The sequence below is a fragment of the Oreochromis niloticus genome, linkage group LG12 (genome assembly GCF_001858045.2).
Source record: "Oreochromis niloticus isolate F11D_XX linkage group LG12, O_niloticus_UMD_NMBU, whole genome shotgun sequence".
In the NCBI taxonomy this organism is placed as follows: Eukaryota; Metazoa; Chordata; class Actinopteri; order Cichliformes; family Cichlidae; genus Oreochromis; species Oreochromis niloticus.
The window spans coordinates 25,153,794-25,167,048 of NC_031977.2; the positions used below are offsets into that span (position 1 = coordinate 25,153,794).

Sequence of the window (13,255 nt, forward strand, 5' to 3'; positions counted from 1 at the left end):
TTTTGCCCCCCCCCCCCCCCCCCCCAACTTTCCCTTTTCCCCCACACACCCCACTTCCCCTTTTCCCCTCACCCCTCCCCTTTCCCCCTGCGCGTTCATGTGATTGCACGTACGCGTGAACGGACTTTGCTCGTGCATGTGAGTTCGGGGGTCATGTGAGTACACATCTGTTTAATAGTGTTTTATTTAATGAAACCATTATGTGTTTTAATTAAACTGTTTTTAACGGATTGTATAGGTCTTAGAGCTCTGTTATTTAGACATAGATGATTTAATTTAGCTAGTTTAGGAGCATTTTACTTTTCTTTAGTGCTTCGAACAGTCACAGGAGCAAATAGTTTTTAAACAGAATACCACAAATAACATGTATTCTTTTAGAAATAAACTGTTATACTTCTAAAAACTGTGTATTCACACATAGCCACACGAGCACTGTATCAACCCCACAATGTTCCTTTAATGCAACTAGACCTATAATTATCTACTAGTCACAAACACACATAGATGATTTAACTGTTTTAGGAGCATTTTACTTTTCTTTAGCGCTCTGAAAGACACAGAGGCTAATAGTTTTTTAAACAGAATACCACAAACAGCAGGTATTCCTTTAGAAATAAACAGGGATACTTCTAAAACTACATATTCTTAACTCTGCAACAGTTAGACAGAGGGGCTTACAGTTAGACCCCCAACAGTCAGCAGAAGAAGTCATAAAAAAGAACCATCCTTATCAAGAGCATCCCAACTGTAGTTCCATAGTTTTTCAACCTTTTTCATTACAAACAGTTTCCTTTATCTTATCTTATCATGTCAGAGGTCAACTGAAACCATGGCCAACCCCGGGGGGTAATGACACCTCCTAGCGGTCTGGTCTAACCCTTATACATATAAAGTATCTTTCATCATTTGGAACATCAGCAGAGTGACCTAAGGAACACAGACACCTCTAACTAAGGAGTGCAGGATGACGTCGGCATCAACCATGACGAACAGCCAGAACATCGTCCAAGCCACAGCCGCTCTAGGTACGTCTACAGGTGTATGTACCCGATGCCCTCATCGTAAAAAGCAACGCTGCGAAAACGCTGTAGATGGGTCTAAATTTAAGTTAGAATAGCTAGGCAGTAATAGGTATGTGTATACTGTTAAATATAACAGCCGAGCAGTTATACTTCGTGTAGATTGTGGTGAGGGAGTGTTTTGGGGGAGTCAAAAGTCATGTTTGCGCTGTCTTGGACAATGTAGACATCCCAGAGATGCTGTATGTTTCCCAGTGGAACAGTCCAACAGGCCCTGAGCTTTACAGGGCAAGGCTGATCGTTTTAACCGTAGACCCGATGACTTTATTTTTCTCAGTGTATGTGATGACAGGGAAAGTCTTGTTGGTGCCAGAGGGGTTGAAAACTGGAGGTTAAATCCTTACCCTCTGAGCATAGAAGAGCGCACTACATGGTTTAAGGATATGGGTTTTTTTTATACAGTGGCATAAATATGTGTGTGTGTATCTATGCAACAAAATATAACATCTTTTTATTGTTCCCATTTTCAGAGCGAGACATGCAAGCGTGGGACCTCTCAGACTCGCCAGACTTCCCACCTCCACCAGCGTTGCTAATCCAGACTCCACCACCTCCTCCCCCTTCTCCACAGATGCTGCAGGATCCTACAGGATCAGGTCTGTGTGAGGAAACCGTTATCGACATCAAGCTTGCAACCCATCACTTGGTGATGTTGGCATTAAACGCCTTTCTACAGGAAACATGCTACGGATGTCGAACAGCGCATCCCAGTCAGGTGCAACACAGCTGTTTGCTCGAACTGCCCGAGTATTACTTTGACATCTACTACAACGATGTGATGCTGAGGCTCAAGACATTCCGATTCATCCCCGCCATACGCCTGTTTGTACGCGCATACACAAACGATGGGACTAAAACACAATTCAGCAGGATTGCAGAACACATCATGACTGAACTGAGATCATCACAACATATAGTATGTGCAATTAACGACAATATTGCACAGCTGCTAGAAGCAAGTCGTTATGCCCGTCGTGTTAAACCAGCCATGCTTCGCATGATTGGTAACTACTGGGTTGGGAGACACCTGGTTTAATGTATGCTGTTGAGTATTCATTGTCTGTGTGAATGAAATAAAAAGACATGTTAACACCAACATCTTAGTCATTTGTGGTCGACTTTGCTTATACAATAGAGAAAAGCAACAATACAGCGTGTTTCTCTGCTCCAAGACATCGGTGGGCCTTTCACACGGTAAGCATGTCTGTTATACCCAGCGCATAAATGTCTGTATGTCACTGCTGATTGTACAAACCCTGTTTAAAATGTGACACATATGTTGTCCGAAAACAAATCCTCTAAATTTGCAAAGTTACTGATTTAAAAATATATTTTTGAATTTTTAGTTGCATGACAAACATACGAGAGACTCTTGAGCATATTTATATAGCTACATTCACAATGGTATAAACGTGCTAAATAAAAGAGGCCCAGCACCAATGCACTCTAATGCATGCCTCTGAACTGTATGTTGATAAGTGCATGAACTGTACCTCTACCTCTACAGCTGAAAACAGTTTGTATCCAAACTTTGAGGATCTGCTTAATTGTTTTAATGCCACATTTTGACGAACTGCAGATGATGAATTCCTCTTTATTGGAGAAACTGGCCCTAAGCTATTGTTGCTCATACTTACTGAGTTCCCTAGCTACTTCCTTACTATGTCAGTAAACTTTTTGAACAATAAAAGGTATGGTAGATTTAAAGAAGCATCCTAATTGAAGCAAAGGCAAAAAATTGGAATTAATTTTAGGTGACTGTTCATATTAAAGCCAACAACAAGTGAAAATCCCAAACCAGCTCCAATCCTTTGTATTAATGATCTCTGTCTCTGTCTCTCCCCCCCTGTATTTAAATCCAGATTCCTTTTATAGTTTGCAGTTTCTTTACTAACACATTTTTAGATAAGTTTATCGCTGAACAACACAGTTAGCAGTCTCGCACACTCCTTAGGTTTTTCAAGTTTTGTGTGTAATGGGTGTGTCTATCAAACCTTATCCTTTTCTCCCCAGTATCACAACAGTATGACTCCCAAAGTACGGCTCAGTAAAAAACCTATGATTCTAAAGCCCGAACAGAAAGGAAGATGAATGATTGCGTTTTTATGATGCATAGTAAAACTACCCCCTCTTCTTCTTCTCTGGCTCTGACCTCACATGTCATGAAGACGCTGGAGAGACTCATCCTGAAACATCTGCGTCTGCTGGTGGAGCCTTGGCTGGACCCCCTGCAGTTTGCTTATCAACCTCGTATCGGCGTGGAGGATGCCCTCATCTACCTGCTGGACCAGGCTTATTCTCATCTGGACATTGTTGGGAGCACTGTGAGGGTCATGTTCTTTGACTTCTCTAGTGCTTTTAACACGATCAGACCATCACTGCTGGGGAATAAGCTCACGGAAATGCAGGTGGACGCCCCACTGGTAGGTTGGATTACGGACTATTTAACAAGTCGACCACAGCATGTCCGACTGAAGAGCTGCCGCTCAGATAACATCCTGAGCAGCACGGGGGCGCCGCAGGGGACGGTCCTATCACCCTTCCTCTTCACTCTCTACACATCTGACTTCAGGTACAAGTCTCAGTTATGCCATCTGCAGAAATTCTCTGATGACTCTGCCATCGTGGGCTGTATCAGGGATGGACAGGAGGAGGAGTACAGGAGTGTGGTGGACAGCTTTGTCGAGTGGTGTGAGCTAAACCACCTACAACTTAACATCACAAAGACAAAGGAACTGATTATGGACTTTAGGAAGCAGGCTCCTCCTCCTACCCCTGTCACCATCAGAGGGGCTGATGTGGAGATCGTTGAGGACTACCGGTACCTGGGGGTACACTTAGACTGTAAACTGGACTGGACCAAGAACACCAATGCTATCTTCAAAAAAGGGCAGAGTCGGCTTTTCTCACTGAGGCGGCTCAGGTCCTTCAATGTTGGTAGGAAAATGCTGACCATGTTCTATCACTTGGTGTGGGAGAGCGTCGTGTTCTTTGCAGCTGTGTGCTGGGGAAGTGGGGTGAAGACAGCTGATGCCAACAGGCTGAACAAACTGATTAGAAAGGCTGGTTCTGTCCAGGGTGTCAGACTTGAGAACCTGGAGGAGGTGTCTGAGAGGAGAATGCTAAAAAAGCTTCTTTCTATCATGGACAACCCCTCCCACCCCATGCGCGCCCCCATGATGGACCATGGGAGCAAACGCAGCAAAAGACTCATCGCCCCGAAATGCAGAACTGACCGCCACAGGAAATCTTTTGTACCGGTGGCAATAAGACTGTATAACTCTTCCTCACTCTGTAGGTGATTCTCCTGAGACTATTACCTATGTTATTCTGTTCCCTCCTAGACCGTGCAATATTACCCAAGAGTACTTATTGAATATTTGTTTTCATCCCCCCATCATATACTGCTACTCCCTTTATTCTATTGCACAATACTTTGTCACTTTCTAGAACCGCCTGCACTGATAGTTAAGTTATTTATTCACCAGGATATAGTTATGTATATTACTTTGTTAGAGTTATCCGATACTATGTCTTGCACTATCCTACTGTATATTACTGTACACTATTCTTATTGTATATATTGTATATCTTATATCTAGTTCATCTATTCCTCTGTCTCTCCTGCTGCTTTGAGCATGTACATGACAAAAGAATTTCCCTCAGGATAAATAAAGTTGTTCTTATTCTTATTCTTCTCTGTGTTGTTGTTGTTGTTGTTCTTGTGTGTGTGTGTGTGTGTGTGTGTGTGTGTGTGTGTGTGTGTGTGTGTGTGTGTGTGTGTGTGTGTGTATGCCTTAGAAGTCAAATAATACATTAGCAATACTTAAAAAAAAAACATCTGAATTTCATTTAGAACTGAGATTCTAAGTTGTAAGCAGAAATCTTATGCTCAGTCAGAAGCATGTTTCCCCACTTTCACAATGCTGAGGTGTCAAATCCACAACCCCCAACAAATCGTTTGTTACACGAGGGTGTGAAGGGCAAGCTTTACTTACACAGCCTCACACACAGTAGATTTTTAAAGTTTTTTGGGGGTACAGTGGTTTGGCCACAGATGCAACTTCCACTTTTGATAAAGATCACTTCACCTGTTTATTTCTTAAGAAATTAAGCATCTTTATTAAGCTCTTATTTATACATGTCTACACAATAATAGACACCGCGTACTCTGTAACATTATAGTCTTCTACTTCTGCTTCCACTGGTTTGCATTTTAAACTCCCAACCTTTTAGGTTGTTATGAACGGCTTATATTTCTAACATTTTTATTATATATATTTTTACCAAGGAGTTATGTGTGGACACCTTGACTGCGAACCTTAATAATACACTTCTTGAATTACTGGACTCTGTTGCTCCCGTAAAGAAGTTAAAATGTCAAAAAAGGAACCCTATGCCTTGGTTAAATGAGGAGCTCTTGAACTTGAGAAGATTTTGTAGGAAAGCAGAGCGTCACTGGAGATCTTCCAGACTAGAAGTATTTCTCCAGGCTTGGAAGGACTCATTATCTTCTCTTCAATCAGCAATGTTGACAGCGAAGGCAAATTATTTCTCAAATCTCATCATGAGTCATAAACATAACTCAAAACTCTTATTCAACACAGTGTCGCAACTTACAGAGAGTAAGTCAACTCTCTGCTGTTCTAATTTGATAGCCCATGACTTTCTTACGTTTTTCAGAGACAGGGCTGAAACACCTAGGAATCAGATTACTCCCTCCTCAAGCTGTTCATTAGACTACTCGGCTGCTTTGCCTGCTGGTGCTGATAAACTGTTCTCTGACTTCAAGGTTATTTCTCTGTCTGGATTAACTAAGGTTGTAAAAGCAGCTCGATGTACAACCTGTTCTTTGGATCCTCTACCAGCCTGGGCTATAAAGGAACTGTGGTCAGCATTAGGACCCTACATTCTGTTTCTTTTAAATACTTCATTGACGACTGGAGTCTTCCCTGAATGTTTTAAATCAGCTGTGGTAGTGCCGATCTTGAAAAAGCCCGGACTGGATGTTGACATGGTCGCAAACTATAGACCCATCTCACATCTGTCTTTTTTATCTAAAGTCTTTGAAAAAGTGGTTTTTAAGCAGCTCACTGAGCATTTGTCAACAAGCAATCTGTTTGAACCATTTCAGTCTGCTTTTAGACCAAATCACTCCACAGAAACAGCTTTAGTAAAAGTGGTAAATGATCTGCTGGTAAATGCAGACAATGATCGCACTTCAGTTTTATTACTGCTGGATCTAAGTGCTGCGTTTGACACTGTGGATCACTGCATTTTATTGGATAGGCTTGAACATTTTATTGGAATTACAGGAAATGTTTTGTCATGGCTGAGATCTTACCTGTCTGGGAGGTCTCAGACAGTTAGTTTTAAAAACGATCTCTCCGAGACCTGTGCAGTGAGGCACGGGGTCCCTCAAGGCTCTGTACTTGGACCGTTGCTGTTTTCTATGTACCTGCTGCCTCTTGGTGTTCTTTTACGTTCTTTTAATGTAACCTTTCATTGTTACGCTGATGACCTGCAGCTTTATGTTCCTTTAACCATTGGAAATTGTGCTGAAGTTTCTAAACTAGAATCTTGTCTATCTGCAATTAAGGGCTGGTTATCGGATAATTTCTTGCTCCTAAATACTGATAAAACAGAGTTGATGGTCATTGGGCCACACAAATTTCAGCACTTGTCCCAAAATTCCATCTTGAGAATTGAAGACAGTGTCATAAATTGCAGGGACAAGGTAAAAAACTTGGGCGTGTGGTTCGACATGGTGCTCTCTTTCGAGTCTCATGTAAAAGAGATAACAAAGACCGCCTTTTATCATTTGAGGAACATAGCCAGAATCAGACAAGTTTTGTCAAGCGACACTGCAGAGGTTCTTATCCATGCATTTGTGTCTTCACGTATTGATTATTGTAACGCTCTTCTTTCTGGGCTACCAAAGAAAAGTTTTAGAGGTCTACAGATGGTGCAAAATGCAGCTGCTCGCATTTTAACAAGGACTGGGAAATTTGAGCACATTAGCCCTGTACTGAACTCTCTGCATTGGCTACCTTGTCAGGCTCGAGCAGATTTTAAGGTCCTGCTGTTCACCTACAAGGCTTTAAATGGATTGGCACCTACATACCTCTCCGACCTTTTACATCTTTATGTTCCATCCCGTGCTCTCCGATCTCAGGACTCTGGCCTTCTAAAAGTTCCTAGAGCCAGAAAAAAGACAATTGGAGAGCGTGCTTTTTCTTTTCGTGCCCCGTTTCTGTGGAACAACCTCCCTCAAGATATTCGGCAGGCATGCTCTGTGGAGGTTTTTAAAACTAAGCTGAAGACACATTTGTTCACCCTATCTTACATGTCTTAATTCTATTGCTTTTAGTTTTTAAATTTTTACTGTTTTTAACTTGTATTGTGTCTTTTACCTGTATTGCTATGTATCGCTTTTATTTTACTTATCTTTTTAGTTTTAAATAGTTGTACAGCACTTTGTTTGAAAGCGCTTTATAAATAAAGTTATTATAATTATTAAAACATGAGTCAACATTACTGAAGTGACACTTTAACAATGCTTCATATCACAGTCTTTATGATGATAAAACATGTTCTCTCGTTAGCAGATGTCTGCACTGTCACTTGTCATGAAAATGTCCAGAGCCAGGGTTCAAGCTTCCTCTTAAATTAACAGGGCCCACAAAAGATTTGTCACATTAACCACATAAACAACATGCTTTATAGAAATCATTGTGACACAAATATTTAGATTCTTGTTTCACAATGTGCATGAACTCAAATCTTTAGAGTTTCATCTTTATAAAGTATCGCAAATAATACATTTATACCACTGTATGAGCTACACTTCTTGTAAAAAATAAACTGATTGGAAATGCGTTTGAGAAAAGCTCCTGCTGTGACCTTCCTTCTGTGAGGACACGCACACACACACACACACACACACACACTCAGAGGGGTGGGGGGTGGGGGGGGTGGGGGGGTGGGGGAGACAGACAGAGACAGAGATCATTAATACAAAGGATTGGAGCCGGTTTGGGATTTTCACTTGTTGTTGGCTTTAATATGAACAGTCACATAAAATTAATTCCAATTTTTTGCCTTTGCTTCAATTAGGATGCTTCTTTAAATCTACCATACCTTTTATTGTTCAAAAAGTTTACTGACATAGTAAGGAAGTAGCTAGGGAACTCAGTAAGTATGAGCAACAATAGCTTAGGGCCTGTTTCTCCAATAAAGAGGAATTCATCATCTGCAGTTCGTCAAAATGTGGCATTAAAACAATTAAGCAGATCCTCAAAGTTTGGATACAAACTGTTTTCAGCTGTAGAGGTAGAGGTACAGTTCATGCACTTATCAACATACAGTTCAGAGGCATGCATTAGAGTGCATTGGTGCTGGGCCTCTTTTATTTAGCACGTTTATACCATTGTGAATGTAGCTATATAAATATGCTCAAGAGTCTCTCGTATGTTTGTCATGCAACTAAAAATTCGAAAACATATATTTAAATTAGTAACTTTGCAAATTTAGAGGATTTGTTTTCGGACAACATATGTGTCACATTTTAAACAATCAGCACTGCCATACAGACATTTATGCACAGGGTATAACAGACATGCTTACCGTGTGAAAGGCCCACCGATGTCTTGGAGCAGAGAAACACGCTGTATTGTTGCTTTTCTCTATTGTATAAGCAAAGTCGACCACAAATGACTAAGATGTTGGTGTTAACATGCCTTTTTATTTCATTCACACAGACAATGAATACTCAACAGCATACATTAAACCAGGTGTCTCCCAACCCAGTAGTTACCAATCATGCGAAGCATGGCTGGTTTAACACGACGGGCATAACGACTTGCTTCTAGCAGCTGTGCAATATTGTCGTTAATTGCACATACTATATGTTGTGATGATCTCAGTTCAGTCATGGTGTGTTCTGCAATCCTGCTGAATTGTGTTTTAGTCCCATCGTTTGTGTATGCGCGTACAAACAGGCGTATGGCGGGGATGAATCGGAATGTCTTGAGCCTCAGCATCACATCGTTGTAGTAGATGTCAAAGTAATACTCGGGCAGTTCGAGCAAACAGCTGTGTTGCACCTGACTGGGATGCGCTGTTCGACATCCGTAGCATGTTTCCTGTAGAAAGGCGTTTAATGCCAACATCACCAAGTGATGGGTTGCAAGCTTGATGTCGATAACGGTTTCCTCACACAGACCTGATCCTGTAGGATCCTGCAGCATCTGTGGAGAAGGGGGAGGAGGTGGTGGAGTCTGGATTAGCAACGCTGGTGGAGGTGGGAAGTCTGGCAAGTCTGAGAGGTCCCACGCTTGCATGTCTCGCTCTGAAAATGGGAACGATAAAAAGATGTTATATTTTGTTGCATAGATACACACACACATATTTATGCCACTGTATAAAAAAAAACCATATCCTTAAACCATGTAGTGCGCTCTTCTATGCTCAGAGGGTAAGGATTTAACCTCCAGTTTTCAACCCCTCTGGCACCAACAAGACTTTCCCTGTCATCACATACACTGAGAAAAATAAAGTCATCGGGTCTACGGTTAAAACGATCAGCCTTGCCCTGTAAAGCTCAGGGCCTGTTGGACTGTTCCACTGGGAAACATACAGCATCTCTGGGATGTCTACATTGTCCAAGACAGCGCAAACATGACTTTTGACTCCCCCAAAACACTCCCTCACCACAATCTACACGAAGTATAACTGCTCGGCTGTTATATTTAACAGTATACACATACCTATTATTGCCTAGCTATTCTAACTTAAATTTAGACCCATCTACAGCGTTTTCGCAGCGTTGCTTTTTACGATGAGGGCATCGGGTACATACACCTGTAGACGTACCTAGAGCGGCTGTGGCTTGGACGATGTTCTGGCTGTTCGTCATGGTTGATGCCGACATCATCCTGCACTCCTTAGTTAGAGGTGTCTGTGTTCCTTAGGTCACTCTGCTGATGTTCCAAATGATGAAAGATACTTTATATGTATAAGGGTTAGACCAGACCGCTAGGAGGTGTCATTACCCCCCGGGGTTGGCCATGGTTTCAGTTGACCTCTGACATGATAAGATAAGATAAAGGAAACTGTTTGTAATGAAAAAGGTTGAAAAACTATGGAACTACAGTTGGGATGCTCTTGATAAGGATGGTTCTTTTTTATGACTTCTTCTGCTGACTGTTGGGGGTCTAACTGTAAGCCCCTCTGTCTAACTGTTGCAGAGTTAAGAATATGTAGTTTTAGAAGTATCCCTGTTTATTTCTAAAGGAATACCTGCTGTTTGTGGTATTCTGTTTAAAAAACTATTAGCCTCTGTGTCTTTCAGAGCGCTAAAGAAAAGTAAAATGCTCCTAAAACATTTAAATCATCTATGTGTGTTTGTGACTAGTAGATAATTATAGGCCTAGTTGCATTAAAGGAACATTGTGGGGTTGATACAGTGCTCGTGTGGCTATGTGGGAATACACAGTTTTTAGAAGTATAACAGTTTATTTCTAAAAGAATACATGTTATTTGTGGTATTCTGTTTGAAACTATTAGCCCCTGTGTGTCTTTCAGAGCCCTAAAGAAAAAGCAAAATACTCCTAACTAGGTAAATTAAACACTGTGTGGGGATATGTGTTTTTAGAAGTATCACAGTTTATTTCTAAAGGAATACATGTTGTTTGTGGTGCTTTCTTTGAAAACTATTAGCCTCTGTGTCTTTCAGAGCGCTAAAGAAAAGTAAAATACTCCTAAACTAGCTAAATTAAATCATCTATGTCTAAATAACACAGCTCTAAGACCTATACAATCCTTTAAAAACAGTTTAATTAAAACGCATAATGGTTTCATTAAATAAAACACTATTAAACAGATGTGTACTCACATGACCCCCGAACTCACATGCACGAGCAAAGTCTGTTCACGCGTACGTGCAATCACATGAACGTGCAGGGGGAAAGGGGAGGGGGTGAGGGGAAAAGGGGAAGTGGGGGGGGGCAAAAAAGTACAGGTATATTACTACTACCGAGCTTTCGCTTTTGTGGCCCCCAGATGTGGAATAAACTGCCCCTCAATATTAGGCTGACCAACACACTTTTTGTCACAGGCTTTTTAGGTGTAGTACCAGAGTTGTAGTCAGTTTTAGTCAGCTGTTGGTCACTCTTAATCTTTTTATTTTGTTAATTTTATTCATTGTATATTTTATTTTCTATTTTACTCATGTCTTAATATTTAATATATATACTGATTTATTTTTATCTTCTTTTTCACTTATGTATTTATTTGATTATTATTTACATTTATTATTTGTCTGTTTAATGTATGGTTTTTAAATGTTATCTCTGTTTTATTATTGGAAAGCACTTTGGTCAACTTTGTTGTTTTTAAAGTGCTATATAAATAAAGTTGGATTGGATTGGAATTTTTGCTTGATGCAATGTGCATAAGGTTAAAATATTAAAACTAATAAAACAAATATTGAAAAAAGACTTTTTCATTTGATTACATTTTATATGATGGATTATGCATAAAAAATAGAATTGGGCTAAAGGTCTATAGCTTTATTACCTATTCATGTTGTGTATCATGTTTTTAAAAAGTAACTAAGTAACTAATTACTTTTAAAAATAAGTAATCAGTAAAGTAACGAGATTACTTTTTTGGAGAAGTAATCAGTAATCAATTACTAATTACTTTTTTCAAGTAACTTGACCAACACTGGTCCTGTGCTTTTATTTTTTTTAGTGAATGGAGGATGTGCCAGTGTCCCTGGGACCGTAGGTGGTGAGTCATTTCCACACACTTCTTTTATTTGTACAGCGTTGGGTGTATAGGCTGTGGTGATTTTCCCGTGTGATTTTCGTTTGGTCCACGGCTGCTGGCAAGTCCCAGCTCCATGATTGTTTTGTTGTATTTCAGAACACTGTCAAAGACAATGCTACATTTAGTGTTTTATATTGTTTTTTATTCCTTGTTTATCCTCCTGACAATAAATACAATTGTATTAATATTGAGCCGACAGTGTGCATCCTTGAACTTGTGCGAGCCCTCTTTATTTGTTTCTATCTCTTTTTTTAATATATATTTCCTGGGGGTGAAATTCCCCTAGGTGGTGTTGTCATTTTTTTATTAGTTTTTATTTAACCCCTCAGACCACTTTACACTACTGTCATCAGTCATTTTGTTTAAAAATTGGGGCCTGCCTGAGCTTAATGCTGCCTTAATTTTTATTCACATGCATGCTCCTAGTTTCTACCACAGGTCTATTTTTAGTCGCAAATGTTGTGTTTATGTGGTGATGACAGAGTGCTACAGCAGAACTGCAGCAAAAAATAAAAAATAAAATCATCATGTTACCTGATCTACTTAATACATTTTTGCAGCCTTAGTATAATTATAAAGTTAGCAAGGCTTTAAATTAATGGGCTCCACACTGCTTCCCTGGTAGATACACATGACATTATCAGTGCTTTAAATGGACGTTGCTACTCATGGTTGCATAGGCCACATCACAGACAACATTTACAGTCAAGGGCTGAAGACCCCAGCTAAATGACAGGCAGCCAGTCTGAGCTCAACCTGTTCAGGTGCGCTGCATTTCTACCCAGGTTACTTCAATCCACTAATTTCCTGGATGAAGCATACAGTGCTGTGAACAAGTATTTCCTCCCTTACTATTTTTTTATTTTGTGTTTGCATGCATCACTCTGACATGTCTTAGAGATAAAACACCTACAACTAAAAACTGTTATCCGACTCTTGCATTTAGGACATATTTATGAGGTGATTACCCTAATGTTGAGTTCCTGTTTAAGTATACAACGAAGTACTTTAAGTTTGTTTCCTTTTATTTTGTTTAAAAACAAATGCATCACACAGCAGCCTACCTGTGCTCTGAGCCCCCACTGTAGTAAAATTAATTAAACCAAAAGATTCTGCCATATTCCCAAACACAGTTCTAAGTATTATAAAAAAATATGCTGACATTCAGGATTTATGTTATTTTATAACATAAAGTTATTTTCACAATAAAAATATCATTTTTCAACATATTTTTTTCTAAATATGTTTAATATCAGTATCAGTTCTCATATACAAATAAGAAAACTGCTTAGAGTTGAATGTGAAAGCTCTGATCTGAGTCTCATTAACTCATTAACTGATGT

At 40.0% G+C, this 13,255-nt stretch overlaps 1 protein-coding gene across 1 annotated transcript; it reads left to right on the top strand.

Moving 5' to 3' along the window:
* Positions 1 to 575: 575 nt before the first annotated feature.
* Positions 576 to 2,115, top strand: LOC109204418 (uncharacterized). Its single transcript, XM_019365262.2, has 2 exons — positions 576 to 1,025; positions 1,550 to 2,115. Exons 1-2 carry the CDS (start codon positions 965 to 967, stop codon positions 2,113 to 2,115), a joined length of 627 nt encoding a protein of 208 aa, XP_019220807.1. The 5' UTR covers positions 576 to 964.
* The last annotated feature ends 11,140 nt before the right edge of the window (positions 2,116 to 13,255 follow it).

Coding starts and splice junctions, on each gene's coding strand:
- LOC109204418 (XM_019365262.2), top strand. CDS start 965: ATGACGTCGGCATCAACCATGACGAACAGCCAGAACATCGTCCAAGCC. Junction 1,026..1,549: donor CCAAGCCACAGCCGCTCTAG/GTACGTCTACAG, acceptor TCCCATTTTCAG/AGCGAGACATGCAAGCGTGG.